This window comes from Rattus norvegicus, chromosome 4 (assembly GCF_036323735.1).
Source record: "Rattus norvegicus strain BN/NHsdMcwi chromosome 4, GRCr8, whole genome shotgun sequence".
Classification (NCBI taxonomy): domain Eukaryota; kingdom Metazoa; phylum Chordata; class Mammalia; order Rodentia; family Muridae; genus Rattus; species Rattus norvegicus.
In genome coordinates, this window is record NC_086022.1 from 124615438 (window position 1) to 124635453 (window position 20016).

Consider the following 20016-nt stretch of genomic DNA (forward strand, 5'->3'; position numbering starts at 1 on the left):
AACTCTGCTTGTGCCCACTCCTCTTCTGCTCAGTGCCTCTAGTAGAACCGCTCTCCTCAGATTTCCCTAGATCTTGTTTTGACAGTCAGTTTCCAGGCTGACCTTTGGGGGATTCCATCACCTGCTCTTCTGACAACTCCATTCTAACTGCAGAGGACAGAGCACACCAAATCCTGACATTTAACCATGCTACCTACAGATTCTATCCCCTTACATGCAAGCATGCCGCTTAGCACTGGGGAATTGGCAAGGGGCCAGGGGTCACCACATACCCCTGTGAGTGGCATAAGATGGATAAAACTGAAATCGGAGGGTCACAAAGGAGGTCAGCCGGGGGCTACAGCTAGAGACAGCTTCCCTGAAGATGATGTGTGTTAATAATGGGAGCCTCCTAACTCATGGGGACGGAAAACAGCACGCAAAGTCCATGAGCCCTAAAGGACTTTTTGAGCAACTACTCAAGGAAGCAGTGAAGGCAACCGTTGCGTTTCCTGACCTCAGAGAGCTTACACTCTGGTGGGAGAGACAGACACAGAAGACAGGGGCTTCTCTGTGGGCAGTAATTGAGAGTGGCAGGGCACAGAGGAGCCCACAAGGCTCCTTAGGGTATGTGGAAGGGCACAGTATGTCTGGGCTAAGCAACCCAGAAGCTGACATTAGCTGGCTGGTAAGAGATAGGGCTGCCTGTATCACAATCTAAGGGTCTGCTTAAGGCAGAGTCAGTGCAAAGGCTGTGGTTACAGCCAGCCTGGTGTACTGAAGAGGGAGGCAGAGTTTGGGCCAGAAAGGGCCTCAGAGGTGGTCTGAGTGGCAGGACAGGTAATGGGGTAGTGGGGGGTATCCTTGGAAGGGATCCTCCAGGACAGAGCTTTGGTTAGGAAGTGATGGGCATGTTACCTGACCTTGTATTGTCTTCTGACTTACCGTAATTAGGACAATGACCCTACCCATGGAGGGGTCTATGGCACTTAGACAAGGTGGAAGGGCCAGAGAACTTCTGAGGAGACCAGAGGCTGTGAAGAGGTGGGAAGGACAGGCCCATCAGGACTCAACCCTAGGTCCACAGCAGATAGACCTCGCATGTCTCAGTCAACAATGTAGGAGTGTTCCTTGCTTATCACTCTTGGGTGATGACCCAGGTAATGTAAAGCCCGAATATAGGGACTAGGTAGGCTACACAGCGAGGGCTAGCCCTGTGCCTCTCCTCCCAGCTGCACTCTCCACGAGTCCCACCTTCAGCAGATTAGACCTGCCTCCCACCTCCTGCTTCTCGCTTCCTCGACTCCGCACTCTTGAGTCTATACCATCAGAACTGAGGCTCACTGAGGTCCCATCGTGCGTTCTGATTTGGTGAATCAGCGGCTGGCTCTGGACAGTGGGTGACCAGCTAGGCTCAGGGCATGTTAGGCCTGGAACTCAATCTGGAATGGGGGATAAGGAGGTCTCCAATCCAAACTTTTGAGGACGGGCCTGTGGCTGCACGGTGCTTTATAGACATTGGTGGCCCATTTTGCAGAAGGGAAAGCCAGGGCCCTCTCGGGAGCAAGGTACCTGCAAACGGACTGCCGGCCTGTGCTCGGTTCTGCTAGTCCACTTCCCAAATCCCTCACCCCATACAAGGGACTGGGAAAGGATCTCCTGATTGGTCATTTCTGGGGGCCTGGCCAGAGGGCCTCCTGTGATTGGAGATATCTGGGCTGGGCGGGCCCCTGGGGTCCGCCCCTTTGCTTGGAGGAGGAGCATTGACCCCAACCCTCTCTGCATAAGACCGGAGCTTCTGCCCCCGTCTGGGAGCTCGCGGTTCCTGTGCTGACTCTCAAAGGGCTGACTGACCCTCGCACCTAGCAGGTACTTCTGGATTGCAAGTCCAGGGTTCTGGGCCGGTGACCCTGTTTTCTCTACTTCCTGTCTTTGACCTTGGGTAAGTTTCTTTTTGCTTTTGTTTTTGAGAGAAGCACCCAGAGCCTCTCGCAGGCGCTGAACCTTGGAACCATAACTCCTGCCCTGGGAACTATAGTTCCTGCCTTCTCCCCTCCTGCTCCACCTTGAGGGAGGTTTTCCCTGAGTAATCTCGGCTGTCCTGGAACAAGCTCTGTAGACCAGGCTGGCCTCAAACTCAGAAATTTGTCTGCTGGGTCTCCGGAGTGCTGGAATTAAAGGCGTGTACCATAACAACAGGCTCGTGTCCTGGGAATTGTCTTAAGCGCAGCCGAATCTTGGCTTTCTGGTCTGTAAAATGTGGAGATATGGTGGCTAACAGCGCACCGCCCCTGAGGCTTCTGGAGAATTCTGGTTGTAGGCAGCTGGTGGTGAGTGTTGCAACCTATTCTCTGTCTAGCTCTGTCATGCCCAGGAGACAGCACGCATGCCCAGGAGACAGCACACTCATTTTACAGGGGCACTGGAGAAGCAGGGAGGGTGTCAGTTCACTTAGGCCTTGCAGGCTTGAGAGCTGGGTGGCTCTACTTTGCCCTGTAGCCACACCCCAGGATCATGGAAGTGTCTGATCTTCTTGACCCCCTTGGGGGACATATCCACCCTCTACCTGGAGCCAGGACAAATAGGCTATCATAGGAGAAGATCAGCCTTGAGCAGTTATGGAAAGGGGTCCCTTGTAAGCTAGGAGAATGCCTGGCCTTGGGGTGAACACTGACTATCACCAGGTCTGCTCCCAGCCTGGGACTGCAGCAAGCTATAGAACAGAGGGCTCCTGCCACTGTGCTACTGTCCTGACCCAGGGGCTGGAAGAGGGGACCTACTGAGCAGGAGCACTCTGAGTCCCTGAAGGCCCGAGGCTACACAGCCCCTGGGTGTGCCCCATGACAAGAAGACAGGGCTGGAGTCTGCACCCCATGGGCTCAGTAGGCTCTCCAGACCCTCATCTGCTATCTGTGTGGCCAAAGCTAGCTTTAAGTGACAGACCTCGCTCCCTGTTCCTTCCTGTCCCCGAACTGTGGTAATGGCCCATCTGAAGCTATCCTGACTGCCCCTTTGCATCTAAAAATGGGGTTTGTTTTTGTTTTTGTTTGCTTGTGTTTTTCGCCTTTACTCTTTCTGTAAAAAACAAACGTTCACAGGGGAGGGAGGCAGGGAAGGCAGCACAGATCTGAAATCCCAGATCAAGTGGGAGGATGGGAATTTCAAGGGCAGCCTGGGCTACGCACTGAAACTCCCTTGAAAGAAGGCAACAAATACACAGAGCACACACGCACCATACCACACACACACACACACACACACACACACACACGCACATGCACATACACACACATGCACATACCATACCACATACAAACAGACACACACACACACCATACCACAGACACACACACACACACACACACATGCACACACCATACCACATACAAACAGACACACAGACACACACATGGACACACCATACCATAGACACACACACACACACACACACACACACACCATACCACAGACACACAAGACACACACACACACACACACCATACCACAGACACACACACACACACACACCATACCACACACACACATGCACACACCATACCACATACAAACAGACACACAGACACACACATGGACACACCATACCATAGACACACACACACACACACACACACACATATACACCATACCACAGACACACAAGACACACACACCATACCACAGACATATCATACCATACCATGCACATTACTGCTTGAGAAAATTACAATGAGCTGGAACATGCTGGAACATGTTGGCTCACACATCCCCAGCCAGCAACAGTTTGCTACGTCCAGATGGCATGGCCTACAGACTGCAGTTCACCACAGTGCAAACCCACCTCTTGACCTCTGGTCCTCCTATAGTTTATAAGGGAGATAATAAGTCAGGACTGAGCAGTTTTTCATGCCCCCTGCAGAGAATTTGTGCCCACGTACTGTTTTCCCAAAACCTTGCCAGCACTGGGTATCATTATTGTCAGTACCTGTAAATTTTACAAGGGAACATGTTTGACACTGCATTGTTCTAATCGGTTGTGATTTGAATATAAGTATGCCTATTGGCTGTAAGTTTTTCCTCTTAGTAAATTGCTTTATATGTGACATTTTGTCATGTCCAATTTCTAGTCCGCTGTTCTCTCTCTCCCTCTTCTCCCTCCCCTCTTCCCCCTCCTCTCCCTTCTCCTCTTCCTCCTCTATTTTTGAGACAGGGCTTCATGTAGCTCAGGCTGCCCCCAAACCCTCTATGTAGCTGAGAATGACCTTGACCTCCCTTCCTCCTGCATCCGCCTCCTGAGAGCTGTGCTAACAGCCTGCACCAGTACACTTGGTTTCTGTGGAGCTGACAGTGAGACTTCATGCATGCCAGACAGACGTTCTGTCAGCTCCCACCTTACTATATTTTCTTCTTGCCTTTGTTGTAAAAAAATATTTACTTTTAACCCAGTTGGACCTTTTTTGAGCAAAATGTAGGCCAGAGAGCTCTATTGTTTCTTTAAATTAATAATCAACCCTCAGAATTTGTTTTACGTTTATGGAGAAACATGAGGGCAGAATTGGGTTCCCATATGTTCCCTCTGTCCATGCCTTCTCCTGTTAAACATTTACCGTGCTGTGCGAGCCGATGCCAGTGCAGTGTGGTGACCTCAAATCCACCCTCTGCAGTGGGCTGCTTGTGTGTTCTTTGGGTTTGGGCGGTGTGTAAGGACGGATATCCACCCTTGTGGTCTTCGATCCCACGAGCGTTCTCTACCCACCACCCTCCCTCCACCCGGAAACCACTGACCTTTGCACTGTCTCCCGTTCCCTGGGGTGGCTCTTCAGAGTGCTGTGGGATTGTGGTCATAGTGGACGACGGCGCCTGTGCAGATGAGCGTCTCTCACTCAGCAGTCTGCACCTACGTGCCCCGAGTGTCTTCTCACCACTTCCCAGCACAAGTCCTCTCGATCGGGCTGACCCTCCACACCACAGGCTTTTGTTCATCTTCCCATTCACTCACTAACCGGTGTCATAGCTGCTTCCAGGATTGGACAGTTCTAAGTAATGCTGCTGGTGGTGTTTGCACGTGGGGCTTTAGGTGGGCATTCGTCTTCTGTCCGTTTGAAGAGAGGCTGATGAGAGCGCATCCTAGTTAGGGTTTGCAATGCTGTGAGGAAACACCATGACCAATAGCAACTCGGGGAGGAAAGGGTTTATTTGACTTGTGCTTCCACACCACAGTTCATGTCAATGGAAGTCAGGAACTCAAACATGGCAGGAGCCTGGAGGCCAGAGCTGATGCAGAGGTCATTGAGGATCACTCCATGTGGCTTTCTCAGCCTGTTTTCTTAAAGAACCCAGGAGCACCTGCCCAGGATGCCACCCACAACGAGCTGGGCCCTCCTATGCCAATCGCTAATTAAGAAAATGCCTCATAGGCTTGGCTACACCCTGATGTGATGGAGGTGTTTTCTCAACTGCAGCTCCCAAGGCAGTCAGGCATCGCTGCTCTGTGCTGAAAGAGCCCCAGGCGTTTCGGGGTGCCCCAGGCGTTTCAGGGTGCCCATGCAGCAGCATGCTATGCATGTGGGAATTCATGACGCTGCTTCACACCTGTGGTGTCTGCAATTCTGAGTGTGTGAGGTATGCACTGCTTCGGTCCTTTCCCTAAACTGGGCGTATGTGGTAAATGGACAGTTTAAGAAAAGACACCAGAGAGTACCTCAGGCTTTATAGGAAGATGCCGAACTTAGCAGCCATTCGCACTGACTGCTGCTTCACTCCAATGGCCCCCTCTCTTCAGCCTTTTCCACTAGCCCTCCTCCCAACTCAGTCACCCTGTGCTCTGGAGGCTGATGCTAAGCAGAGCTCCCTTTTCTTTGTCTCTCTTATGGCTTCTGGGCCTGGTGCAATAAGCCAGACGTAGCCTCAAGAGAAGTGTGGAGGCTTTTATTAACAGCAAGGGAACAGAGGCTTCCAGTGGATGTTTTGAAATGTCTCTGAGGACTTGCACCAGATTTATGACAATTTGCAGGGATTAATGAAGGGAGCCCTCTAAGGCTACAGTCGCTGTCTGATCCAACAGCCATCATCAGTCTTCACAGTCACAGAGGTCAGGGTTACCCCTGTCCCTTGCACAGTGGCAATCTCCCAAAGGCATCCTGCTATTCGTGGAGCCCCATGGATGACCAGTACAGCAGCAAGTACCCCTTGGAGCCTGGGCAGTCCCCCCACCGACTCCAGAGAGTCCTTTCTAACTCTCCTGCTGCTCCTTCAACAGGTACCTTCCAACCCACTGTTGCCATGAAGATTGCAGTAATCGGACAGAGCCTGTTTGGCCAGGAGGTTTACTGCCAGCTGAGGAAGGAGGGCCACGAGGTGGTGGGTGTGTTCACAATCCCAGACAAGGATGGGAAAGCAGACCCCCTGGGTGAGTAAGCAGGGAGGAGGCAGGAAAGGGGCAGGGAGGAGGGTGGAAGGAAATCCACCTGTTGGGGCAGAGGCACCACAGTGAGCTGGTGGGTAAAGTCTGGGGTCTTATGGCACAGCCCTTGCTAGAGGACACTTACACACCTTCCATCCTGAGTCCACCCTGATGCCAAGTGGCTGCTGGACTGTCCTAGAATAAAGTGACTATGGGGTGGGATCTGTATCCTGATCGATGGCCATAGAGAAGCCCAGCTTGTCCCACGTATTTCTCTTAACTTCTCTGACCCAAGCATCTACGTTCTGAAGGGCTCCTAGGAGTGGATACCTGGGGTTGTCATTCACTAAGGTGGACGTGGTGGTGTCACCATCTCTGGGGCTCTGTTAGCCCTGAGTGCTCAGTCTACTCAAGGGTTCCTGGCACAGCAGAGTGGGTGGAGCTGAGAGGTTTCCCTTTAAGCATCTTCTGAGTGTCTCTACCTCATTGACGGGGAGCCACCTGAGAATCACAGTTCTGGACCCTTACCTTGGAACAGGAGCCAAGCACCCAGAATGCTGGGATGTGATAAACAGACCCTTCTCAGGCCTGATGGAGGAGTACTGTCGGGCACAGCCTAAGGATGGGAGGTGGAGAGTAGGAAGGTGGCTTTGTGGGACCAGCCAGATGCGGGGCAGAGCAAGTAGCCACAGTCCGACCCCTGGACTCTGATGATGCTTGCCAGGTATCAGCCATGCACCTGACCACAGCATGATATACATGACCCCACCGTCTGAGCTCTGCAAACAGACACTAGCGGTGACCAGACAGTTCCTGCTCCCAGCACCAGCCCAGGCCCTGTTGGGACCATTGCTTGGCCTTGACCTTGGACGGCCTGCAGGAGTGTCTCGCTGGCCACAGTGTGGCTGCTTTGGAAGTAGTCAGACCCAGTCTCCAGTCTCATCGCAGCTGGTCACACTGTGAAGCAGAGATTTGTCCTGGTCCTCAGATGGCTTCCTCTTTCCTCCTTTTTATTTACCCTGGTACCTCAGGACATGGGATGTCATCATCCACATCTCAGGGACTCTCCCCTTTTTAGTGAACACCTTGGCAGCACCCTCCTACTGATTCCAAACCTGGTGACATTGATGATGTAGATTAGCCCTCAGATCAGGTCATAGTGGCAGAGTTGAGGACAGAGAGCAGGGTCAGGCCAGTCAAGGGAGGACACCACACCAGGAGTGCTCCCAAGAGAATCTCTGAGGACGTTTAGAAGTACTGAAGAGTGGCCGGCCCAAGAGAGCCCTTATGGTGAGGATTGTACCTCCCAAGGCTGCTGCCACCCCTCACTTGAGGAGTAGATGCTGTTGACAGGAAATGGCCTGTAAGGAGGCAGGAGGAGCCCTGTAAGCTGGAGCTGGGCCTCTAGGCTGCAGGTGGGAGGAACACAGTGTTCACACTGGGGCCAGGTCTGCATACAGGAAACAGGAATTTAGCTGTTCCTTCTCTGAGAAGGAACTCCTGTAGCTGGGGTGAGGCATCCAGCTAGGGTGGTGGGCAGGGTCCCCACCGGAAGGATCAAACCCTTTCCTCGCCCTTCTTGTCTTCTCTCTGGCCTCTTCACCTCCTCCTGGTACAGCTGACACCCAGAGGGTGGAGAGGTAATGGAAAAGGAAGAAAGGGAACATAGAGACGGTGGGGGAGAGGAGGAAGACATGGCGTTGGGCATAGATTGGCCTCTGGAAAGGACTGTAAGGAGACAGACTACGGGGAAACCTGTGAGATCTGAGCAGGGGAGGCATTTAGAGGCCTTAGTGCTCACAGCAGGCAACATCCAGGTGGGAAAGTCATTGCCCAGTACTCACCCGTGGCTAACCCCACCCACAGCCTAGCAGAATTTTGATGGACAGTGGGAACTGGATAGGGCACCAAGAATGAACCTGCAGCCACTTCTCTGGGTAGAGACAGCTGACGGAGTATGGGTAGAACAGAGAGGAAGATTGCTCACCTGCTCTCTCCACAGGCCTGGAGGCTGAGAAGGATGGCGTGCCCGTGTTCAAGTTTCCTCGGTGGCGTGCTCGGGGACAGGCTCTGCCCGAGGTGGTGGCCAAATACCAGGCTCTGGGTGCAGAGCTCAATGTGCTTCCCTTCTGCAGCCAGTTCATACCCATGGAGGTCATTAATGCCCCCAGGCACGGCTCCATCATCTACCATCCATCCCTGCTACCCAGGCATCGAGGGGCTTCGGCCATCAACTGGTAAGATGGTCCCCACCCCCAATCTGCCTGGTCTGTCACCTTCCCTCAGCCTGAAACATCTCTCTGGGGCAGTCAAGTGCGCTGTGCAGATAGAATCTACCCTGTGCTGCCGTGTGTCTCCCTGAACCGCAACAGGGGAATGTTAAGACAGCATGCTTGCCAGGTGGTGGTGCACACTTTTAATGCCAGCACTGGGGAGGTAGAGGCAGGAGGATCTCTGAGTTTGAGAATAGCCTGGTTTACAGAGTTAGTTCCGGGATGGCAAGGGCTGTACTGAGAAACCCTGTCTCAAAAAATAAAAACAAAAAACAAAACAAACAAACCCCAACAGACTTTGTAGCAGCAGGAACAGAGCTTTGCTGGTATCGCACCTGCAGCAGGACAGAGGGTGCAAGGGGGCTGTCCTAGGATGTTCTGGGGGCTGCAGAGAGCAGGGCTGCTGTGTCCTCATCCCACCTGTCTTAGGGGCTGTTACCTAAGGCAGGATGCTTTTGGCATGTAACTGGCATGGTTGGTGATGATAAACACTGTTTCCTTTCTTCCCTTTCCATAGGAGCAGGTGTCATCCCTCCTACAAGAGGAGGTAGCCTTCCTAAGAGTGGCAGGGGCCAGGGAGCAGCTCCCAGGGTGTCCTCCGTAAGAGTTTCTATCAGACTGACATTTTCCTCCTGTCTTCCAGGACCCTCATTCATGGAGATAAGAAAGGAGGCTTCACCATCTTCTGGGCTGATGATGGCCTGGACACTGGTGACCTTCTGCTGCAGAAGGAGTGTGAGGTGCTTCCAGATGACACCGTGAGCACGCTGTACAATCGTTTCCTCTTCCCAGAGGGCATCAAAGGGATGGTAAGGCTGAGGGCTGGCCACGCCTGCCCTCCTTTCACATGCATGCCCTCACACGGCCTCTGGATTCTTGGCTCCGCTGCCCTCCCTGATCCCCACTGGTCAGGCGCCCACCCCCAATTTCAGGGCATGTGGAAGAGGGTACTCATTCTTTAGGATCCCAAAAGGATGAGACAATGAACATGAAGGAACTGTGGGCAGAGTGGGCGGAGCCCAACTCAAGAGGGAGTTAGCCAGAAAGGACATTTTTGGTTGGAGTCAGTGACTAGACAAGTCTAGACACAGGGTGGACCAGGTGTGCTTGAACCCAAAAGCCTCTGAACCTTTGGGTCCTCACATCTCAATTTGGTCCTTTTCTGTTTAATTCCAGTCACATCCTCAGGTCAGATATCCTGCATAACATGAAAGATCTTTGACTCCTATGTCTAAGCTATCCGTTCCTTAGTCCATGCTTGGGGTAACAAACTCCATTTCTCCAAGATATGGGGCTGAAAGATCAAGGAAGACTCTGATTGGACACCCTGGGGTCATGTGATTATACTGACTCAGTTGCTGGCTGGAGCAACAGGAGTACTCTGATTTGTAGGGGGGGGACTCTCCAAACATCACTGCCTGCAGAGTGTTGATCCAAGAGAGGCAAGAAGGAAATTTGGTTCAATATGACTCAGTAGCTAGTGTTGGTTCACACTTCAAGTTTATTTTAGGCATGTTTAAGAACAGCACAATTTGGAGAAAAAAAGATTTCCTGGTGATAATTAACTCAATCCTGTGCGTACAATAAAGCTTAAGACATGACTGCAACGAACCCCTACTTTGAAAAACACATGGGATGCCTTCCATAAAGAGGTTCTGTAGATCGACTGAGGAAAACAAGTTCATGATAAGGCTCGGGGGAACTGTGGTGTGGTCTCAGCCACGCAGATAGTATAGCACAAATGTCACCAGGCTATTAGCCATGTCCTTTCCCAGCCTTCTGGGCAGACAACCGGTTATTACACATCTCTCTGTTTGAAGAGACAACTGCATGGTTTTTGTTGTTGTTGTTGTTTTGTTTTTGTGTTTTGTTTGTTGGTTGGTTTGGTTTGGTTTTAGAGGCAGGGTTTCTCTCTGTAGCTCTGGCTGTCCTGGAATTGGCTCTATAGAGCAGACTGGCCTAGAGCTCAAGAGATCCACTTGCTCCTGCCTCTGAGGGCTGGGACCAAAGACATATGCCATAACTCCAGGCTAACCCTGCTTATTTACCATTCCTGATTTCCCTAGTCCTTATCTGTGAACACAAGGACCTCCGCCTCTTATACTGACTGGCTGCCTCAGTGATATACATCTTGTTGTGATCAATCAGAAAAGATAGCCACTCAATTGCAGTGTTGCCCCAGACTCTCCACAGGGCAGGGCTGTGGAGAGACAGGAAGCACATGGGTGCCTTTTAGCCATTGCCCCCTCAGAGGTCCTACTGACCCTGTGTGTGTGTGCAAGCTGCTGTTGTTCCTGAAGGGGAGGGGAGACTAGTGAAAGAGGACCAAAGCCCTTGATAATCAGACCAGGAAGTTTGCAGACAAAGAGCCTTGTCATGTGGCAGTGAGCAAGGTGTTAGTCACCAGACCTCTACAAGCCTCAGTCCATTTTCACATCAGCTGACTTTTTTGCCTTTAATGTTCTCTTTGTGGTAAACAGTAGTTTTGAAGCGAAGCTACCTTAACCTGAGAGGAGAGGACTTCACATTCCATAGCAAATAGCTCACATGGCCATTAGAGATGGGGTATCCATGGCAACCACTGGTCACATGTGTATATTTAAATTAATTATAAATAATTTCCATTTAGGAATTTGTGAATGGGATATAGCTCTGTAGTATAGTAATTACTTTGTATCGGGGAGGCCCCAGGTTTCATCCCTGCGTTATAACACACACACACACACACACACACACACACACACACACACACACACACCTACCTTTGAAAAGTTCCTGGCTATTGTACAGTGTACAGGATTGTACAAACACAGCCTGAGTTTATCACTCTAGTGAATTCCAAAAGGCAACCCTCCCTGCATTACAGTTCTGATACCCTGTTTCTTTTCTTTCTACGTATTATTTAACACGTGTGAGCATTTACTGCATTTATACATGTGTGTCATGAAATAAGAGGGCATCAGAGCCAATGGAAGTAGTTATAGGAGGTAGTGAGCTGCCACATGAGTGCTGGAAACGGAACCCAACCAACTCTTCTCACGAGAATGGCAGTGCCCTTAACTGCTGAACCACCTCTCTAGCCCCACGCCACTCTATTTCTTGTCAACAATATCTCCTTCGGGTCCTCCTTCCCTCAGGGTGGGTTTCAGCCTTCTTTTTCACTCCTGGTTCAGACCCCAGAAAAGTTGCGTTGCTACAAACGCCCAAGCCCACCTCCGGGCTTGAGAGCTATTCTCCTTTAAGAAGGTTCCAGAGGGCGATTCGTAGACTTGTATGTCTGTTATCCCTGATGGTGTCTGCAGTTTCCTCCCCTAGAGATCTAGAAAGTCTGTATAATCTAAGGCCATGATGGGATGCTGACGGTCTGTGTGTCATTCCACTCTCCCCAAATCCTGTCACCCATATCCTGTGCCAATGCTGTAGTTTTCTCAGGTGCCTACAGGGTGAGGACCAGGGCTGGATGTGGGTGAGACCCTGCCACTGGGGAAGCTGACCGTAGAGTCTCCTTGCAGGTTCAGGCTGTGCGACTGATCGCAGAGGGTACAGCCCCCCGCTGCCCCCAGTCTGAGGAAGGAGCCACCTATGAGGGCATTCAGAAGAAGGAGACAGCCAAGGTGAGTTCCAAACCCAACTACCCAACACTACCTGTGAGGAGTGGCTGGAGTGCAGTAGCAGCTCAGGGAAGCAAGGTCAGCTGACATTATAGAAACAGTATTGGGGGAGGGGTTGCAGCACAGAGATCATGTTCTTCCTGCTTCTCTTTAAGTAGAAGGAGCAGGCATCACTCTGGGGAGGGAGAATAACTAGAGCTATGGCATATATAAGGTTTAGTGCTAGACTCTCCAGGACATTGAAAGGTTTCTAGGAGCAGCAGTGGGTAGTTGCCCCATGGCTGCCTCTACTTGGGACTGATTATCTCTGTAAGGAGGTCTGCATGAGCCCTGTATACATAAAGATAGTGCATAGGGCCCTACAGGATGTGCCAATTCACTCTTCCTGGGGACTCGGGCCTCAGCCACCTTGACGACAGTAGAGTAGCCTCTTCCCAAAACCATTCTATAGGCTCTGCAGAGAGAGAACTTGGGTCACAGCCCCAAACCAGGGCACCCACTCTGCACTCAGACACACGTCTAGGAGGAAACCCAGGTCCTACCTGCAAGGCTAGACCCACTGTGCAGCAGTCTTCAGGACTCGGAGAGACTAGCTGAGGATACATCTTGGATCCTACAGATCAATTGGGACCAGCCAGCAGAGGCCATTCACAACTGGATCCGTGGGAATGACAAGGTGCCAGGTGCCTGGACAGAGGCTTGTGGGCAGGTAGGTTCCCGTGAGGTTGGTATTCAGCAGGAGAGCTGTGTGGCCCCCTCATGCAACCTTGAAAACCACCCACTAGGTTGAAAATGCTTGATAAATTCTGCAGCCCTGATTCTACCTTTTCCCAGATGCCCCCTAGGAGATCCTGCACCACTCAGAGCTAAAAGTAAGATGTCTGCTGCCAACTGGTGGCCCCAGGAACCTACTGCAATCTGGGACCCTGCTGAATTTGCTTAGTTTGAGCCTTGTCCCTATACTCTCAGATGCTCTGACTTTGCCCCAGGGGAGCGGCAACTTGCTTTGAGCTGGGACTAGGCAGCCGCTGGACTTATGATAGAGAGGTGCAAGGTTTGTGCACCCCTCAGAGTCTGCCTGGTGTCTATACAGTCTGCTGTCTAGTCCCCTGACCCTCAGCTCACCGTAAACGGACTATGCAGAAGCACTGACACCTGACCCTCTGCTCTGGCTGGTTCATCTGCAGCCGTGGCCAGCAGCAACCAAGTGTCTGTGGCTTTGTGGTGTACCTTGAGAAGACTTTCTTGGCAGGAGGGTTCTATGCCCCTGAGGTCTAAGGCTCTGAGTCACTGTAAAGTTCTCAAGGATATCCAAGGCTTGAGGTATCCAGGTCCTCAGATCTTCTGGTTCTCATCTGTGGTCCCAAAGACTGGGTCTGGGTCTGCTTCAGCCTTGTGTGTAGGTTACAGCTCCTCCAGGTCTCTCCTGTTCCCCCGAAGGCTGGTCTCAGGCCGACTCAGCCTTGCACACTCTAGTGTCACCTAGCCCCCATACCACTTGGCCTTCTCAGCCCTGTGACACTTCAGCTGGGCTGCAGGTAGCAGGGCCTCATCTTACCTGTTGTCTCTTGGCTTCTCTCCCTCTATAGAAGCTGACATTTTTCAACTCGACACTCAACACTTCAGGACTGTCAACCCAGGGAGAAGCTTTACCCATCCCAGGAGCCCATCGTCCAGGCGTGGTCACCAAAGCAGGACTCATCCTCTTTGGGAATGACGATAGAATGGTAAGGTAACAACACACTGCTCTGAGCCACCGACCTGTGTCATAGGTTCAAAGTCACCCGCACTGCTGCCCTTGATCTCAGGCCCTACAGGGAGACCTTGGGTGCCCTTGAAGAGACAGACAGAATCAGTAGTCAAGGAAGAACCTGCCACCTGAGCACAGGCTGTGCGGGGCAGGGCTGCATTTTCTCTGACAGGATGGATACCCTGTGTGACAGAAGTCCTTACCAGTAGCCCTGGCCTAGGATTTAAAGTCATCAAAGCCATGTCCTTAAATCCCTAGGCCTCAGATTCCCTCTCTCTGAATGGGGATGGCATAGAGACTTAGTACAGGCAGCTGCTGGGCTCTGGTAGATATTACTGGACTTCTTATATCAGAATAGCAGCTGAATTGAATGGAGTGTACTTAGGCACCAACCACTATTTAAAAACAACAAACAGGCATTCCACTTCATTCTCCAGACAACCCTATGAAATAATTATAGACATCATTTGCATATTTCAGAGGAGCAAACCGCAATGACAATACTTAAAAAGTAGCCCAAGATTGCTCAAGCTAGTCAGTGTCAGAGCTGGGCTTCAGACCCTAAGAAATTCTGGCTCCAAGGCTGCTGTGGCCCTGAGACTCCACTCTGAGAACCGTTTCACAGTTGTGGGGAGAGGCAGGTCTCTAACACTTTGCATCCTTGACTGTGTGACTGTGGCTAGGGTGGAGTGTGGAGAGTTGTGCTGACTGACAAGGCTGTCTCTCAGTATTCTCATGCTGTAATATGAGAGGCCAAGGCCGTCTAACAGCTGCCATTTAACACTGGGTAGGCATTTTGATGTGCATAAAGCAGTGTGCTGATTGACTCTATCTGTCTGTCGCTGAGGTCCCTAGAAATAGCATCTGCTAGGGGAAATCTCTCCCAAATGAGTATTCAGAAGCACTCTGGGGGAAAATTCCCATGAGGCTGTGAGTGCAGAGCAAAGTCTTGAGGTAAAGACTGAGGTTGTCTGGTCCAGGTGTCTCTGAGGATCCATTGACTTTGCCTCTACCCTGCACATGTGCACACGGGTCAGCATCTGCTGTTCTTGTCCTTGGAATAATGTGGAGCCCTCGGCCTCTCTGGCCACAGGTGCTTTCCCATCAGGTGCAGCAAGGAGGGGAGTGTGCAGGAGGCTGCCAGCGGCCAGTTCCTTGCAGCAGCTGGAGGCTGGTTAACGTTCAGGAGGGGCAGGTTTCCCAGGGCCCTGGCTGCCTCTGCCCCTGCAGCCGTACAATCAGCAGAGCATAGGGACTTTTGGGAAACACGATTCAGGCTTGTCTGCTGGGTCTAGCTGGCTTCTGCTTGCCGAAAGTTCTAGAATATCTTCAAAGGCAACTGGGTTGGTGCTTTAGACACCGTGTTCAGCCCTTGTTATGACTCTGGAATATTCTTACATGTACCTCATATTTTGTAATGTATTGTATGAGTTACCTGAACCCTGTCTGCTCATGAATAATTGTCTGATAAATGTTAGAAGGTTGGGCAGAGACAAGATAAATGATTCTGGGTGAGCTAGCACCAGGCTGGTGTGTCTCCGTTGATAAGGGTGACTCTGCCCCAACTGCACACGCTCCACAAACTCTGCATGGAGTGCCGACCACAAGGATGCAGATGAGGCTTACTGGCCTCTCCTTGTATCCTTTCCTCTCTCCACCGGAATCTCAGACAGCCGATTGTCCTCCGGATGTTGCCGTGGGCTTCTGGGAGTGATCCCATGACTAACGATCCATCGTTGCCTCAGTTGACTTCCACAGTCATTCTGCAAGCTTTTTATTTCTGATGAGAAGCTGTCCTTTTAGTAGGAATAACACCATTATTCAGCAAAAGAAAGCACTTGGCTTGTGACACTCAGTGGTAAGGGCCTGCTTGACATGAGGGAGGCCCTAGGCGTGTCTCTCTGTCTCTGTCTCTGTCTCTGTCTCTCTCTCTGTCTCTCTCTCACACACACACACACATACTGCACACACACACATGCACAGCACACACAGAGTCTAGAAAGTAAGCAGCATGCACAGTATGGTGGTGGTGGACAATTAGAATAAAGGATAGGCATGCATTTGTGTGGTTTCTTCCATATGCCTAGGACCGTGTGCCTCGGTTCTGTCATCTCCTGTGGCTCCCGCTTGCTCTTGGCTGTGAGGGTCGGAGGGAAAGTGTGAATTCCCTGCTCAGCTGCCCATCCTGCTCGGGTCCTACTGAGGTTCTCCCTTTTGCAGTTGCTGGTGAAGAACATCCAGCTGGAAGATGGCAAGATGATGCCAGCCTCCCAGTTCTTCAAGGGGTCCGCTAGCAGTGACCTGGAGCTGACAGAGGCGGAGTTGGCCACGGCGGAGGCTGTGCGGGTAAGACACACCTTCCGTGGTACCACCCAGTTGGGCAGACAGTACAATGCACATGTGTTTTCTGTGTTCTCATTCCCTGGGGTTAGGACTATGCACTGGTCTCAGAGTCAGCATTACCTCTGTCCTGCATTGGCACTTTCTAACGTCCCCGGTCCCTTCTTCCTTTATACCTGGGCCCCTGTGATATGGGTCAGTTGAATATGGCTTTTCTAGGGACTCATTCCAAACAGTTAACAAAGGAAGTTTGACTTTGGGATAGTTAAAGGAGGTGGGATCTTAACCCCATCGCCTGTAATGAGTGTGTGTCTGGAATTGGCCCAGAGAGGGCACTCATACAGTAACACCCAGGCGGTGACCAGCACAAGCTTCGTAAACAAGATCCTTTCCAGCTCCTTCCCTACATGGCCTGTCATTCCCACTCCACCCCTCCCACTGAGCTGCTCACCAGAGAGGTGAAGGGAGGTAAGAACAACCCCAGGTAGTAAGTGCAACAAGAAACAGACTTCTCTAGGAGACAACTTCAGAGAGCAACTTGTTTTATTGGTATCTGTTAGGAGCAACCATCCTACCACAACCACTAGGAGTGCTGGCTGCTGGGCTCTTGGCCCTGGGCTCTCCTCACCCACTAGGCTAGCAGCTCGTCCTGCTATTCTTCAGAGGGCCCGGGTCAGAGGAGTGCTAGCCAGTCAGTGTCTCAGAGCAGACAAGTCCCTGAGGCCCTCACTATGTCTGGCCTTCACCACCAAGAGCATCCCATGCTGTCACGTGAGTCCTGTGCTGGGAACACCGGAACCCTGACAGCCTCACCAAGGCCAAGAGTGAACCTTTCTGATATCCAGCCATTTTCCACTGCCTTCACTATACTGGGAGACCAACCACGTGACAGGAGAACAACTGCCGGTGACCAGAGCTGTGGCCCACTCTGGGCCTTAGGGACAGTGCCTTGAAGTCCACAGAGCTGGAGCCCTCAGCCGGCCATGAGAACGGCACTGCGTTTCACCCAGCACCTCTGCCTCTCATGGCCTTGTTTTCCAGAGCTCTTGGATGCGAATCCTGCCGAACGTCCCAGAGGTGGAAGACTCTACAGATTTCTTCAAGTCAGGAGCTGCTTCTGTAGATGTTGTGAGGTAAGTCCAGGGGCAAGGGGGTCTCTTCCAAGTATTCACTGTGGCCCCGTCGAGGCCATCGTTCATGAGGTCAGAAGGGCCCTCCAGCAGATGTAGAAGCTAGGCCTCAATATCTGCCCCCAGGCTGGCCTCTCATCCCGGAAGAGCTGCTAAGGCCTAGCTGTCACTGCTAATCCTTGGCCGATGTTGGCTGCTGCAGATCAGGGAGTTGGGCTCGCATGTAGCAATAAACACCATGACTGAAAGCAGTGTGCATAGGAGAGAGTCTATTTGGATCATATTCCTTCACTGAAGGAAGCCTAAGCAGGAACTCGGGCTGTGTGGGACTGCTGCTGTCCACGGTTTGCTCAGCCTGCTCTCAGGACCATTGCCCAGGGGTGGTACTTACCATGGTGGGCTGGGCGCTCTCCCATCAATTTTTAAACAAGAAAACACTACACGGACTTGCCTCCAGGCCAATCTGATAGAGGAATCTTCCCAGTTGAGATTTGTCTTCCCAGACTGTTGGCCGGTTTTCTACTGCTGTGATAAAACGCCATATTTTTAGATGTATTTCTTATGTCTACAGTGTTCCGCCTGCTGGCACACCTGGCCTCATTGTAGATGGTTGTGAGCCACCATGTGGTTGCTGGGAATTGAACTCAGGACCTTCGGAAGAGCAGTCAGTGCTCTTAACCTCCGAGCCATCTCTCCAGTCCCAGGATGGAGGTTTCTTTTAGGCTTCAGTTCCAGAGGGGTGGTAGTCCACGGTGGCCGAACAGAGGGGTGGTGGCAGTAACGGTGGAGAACTCACATCTCAAACCATCAACAGGAAACAGAGAAAGCTCAAAGCCTGTCCCCAGTGACATTCTCCCTTCAACAAGGCCACACTTCCTAGCCCTCCCCAAATAGCTCCCCCAACTGGAGACCAAGTACTCAAAAGTGGGAGACTATTGGGGGTGCATCCCGTTCAAACCACTACCAAGTGTAGCTTGTGTCAGAAACTTGACAACAAACAAACACAAAAACTAGCCAACAATCCACCATGCTGGGGAGGGAACCCAAGTCCTAAAGCAAACAGAGTACTCACCCACACACCTGACCCCACCACAGCCCACACCACCCTATCCCATCCCTTCCCTCCCCCAGCCGCATCCTGTCCCAGGCCTTGTCTTTTTAAGCATTCTTAGGTGTGTCTACCTGGCTCCTTGTTGCTCACGTTCCCCTCCCTAACGACATAGAGCACTCCACTGGGTTCCTATCTGCCCTGTGCTGCTGCTCCAGGAAAGTAGCCCTCTGGCCTCAGCCCACTTCTAATTGGGTTTTGTTTCCTGAGGTCTGAACCCAAGCCCTTTATCATATACTTGGTTTCAGTGTGTTGCCTCATACAGTCATGGCAAAATTTGAGAGAGTTGTTCTGTTATTGTTCTGTTTTGTGGATGATAAAGTCAAGGCAGCCATTTCTTCAACACTGCTGGTTAGTACCTGGTTAGTACCCAATAGAGAGAGAGTTTGAACCCAGGGCCTTCTGCTTCCGCAACCTGTTCTAGTAAACATTATTTGGGGGTTTCAACCCCACCTTTGATCATTTAGCTCCCCAGTAAAAGACACAAAACCTTTGTATTTATAATAAGCCTTAGAGCTGGGGAGATATCAACCCTCTGTGCTGCTTTATCTACTTCCCTGTCAATAACCCCGAGATAAAACTTGCCCCGTCTGGGCTGTTACTACTCCAACAGGCCAGCCCTCATGGACATGAACTCACCATCTACCTAGCCCATGGTGACTTCTTCCTTCTCCCTCTCTCCCTCGTGGTCTCTGCCTCTGATGCTATGCCTGGAAACCAACTGAAGCCCTGCCTTCCTCTCTTCTGCCCAGCTACAGGCTGTAGACATCTTTATTCAACCAATCAAAGTTTGCACAACAAAAACTGCTATGCCTGAGAATTCACTCACCTTGAGGCAACTAGAACTTGGGGTACAGAATTCAGCATTACGATACATAGCAACTGTCCAAACCGCAGCAACAGCCTGGGCCCCCACCCCAGGCCCAAGCTCACGAGCCCCACTAGGTGATTATTCAGACCACCTCCTCCTACACGGGTTACACAGGGCCTGCTGAGGCTCTGCCAGGCTCTCCGTCCTTCTTCTCTCCCCCCAGGCTGGTGGAGGAAGTGAAGGAGCTGTGTGACGGGCTGGAGTTAGAAAATGAAGACGTTTACATGGCCACCACCTTTAGGGGGTTTATCCAGCTCCTAGTGAGGAAGCTGAGAGGGGAGGACGACGAGAGCGAGTGTGTCATTAACTACGTGAGTGCTGCCCTGGGCCTGTAGATGACGGTGACACCACAGGGCATCTGAACACCAGGAAGCCAGGAGCCTGGCTCTTACCTTCCAGTTTCACCAGCCCCCCCCCATAACCTTTTCTGCAGAAGACAGTGCTGCCCAGTGCACAGAGTGTGGGAAAGTCCTACTTGTCAAAGCTCTGGAGGGGTTAGAGAGGAGAAGCTTCTGTTCCCAGTGAGGAGGGCAGTTGGCCCTGTGTGCTCCCCT

The 20016-nt window shown here is 51.7% G+C and overlaps 1 protein-coding gene across 3 annotated transcripts in view; it reads left to right on the plus strand.

Annotated features, from left to right (window-relative positions):
• The first annotated feature begins 1744 nt into the window (after window positions 1–1744).
• The window catches only part of Aldh1l1 (aldehyde dehydrogenase 1 family, member L1), a 46493-nt gene continuing 28221 nt past the window's right edge, over window positions 1745–20016 (plus strand). For 2 of the 3 annotated variants that reach the window (XM_063286665.1, XM_039108319.2), the window contains exons 1-10: window positions 1745–1921; window positions 6236–6385; window positions 8382–8616; window positions 9296–9461; window positions 12165–12266; window positions 12883–12972; window positions 13853–13990; window positions 16234–16359; window positions 17395–17486; window positions 19626–19773. In XM_063286665.1, the coding sequence (XP_063142735.1) occupies window positions 6259–6385; window positions 8382–8616; window positions 9296–9461; window positions 12165–12266; window positions 12883–12972; window positions 13853–13990; window positions 16234–16359; window positions 17395–17486; window positions 19626–19773 (1224 nt within the window). In that variant the 5' untranslated portion in view covers window positions 1745–1921; window positions 6236–6258. The remainder of the gene's footprint in view (window positions 1922–6235; window positions 6386–8381; window positions 8617–9295; window positions 9462–12164; window positions 12267–12882; window positions 12973–13852; window positions 13991–16233; window positions 16360–17394; window positions 17487–19625; window positions 19774–20016) is intronic. The other variant, NM_022547.2, reaches the window with a different exon arrangement.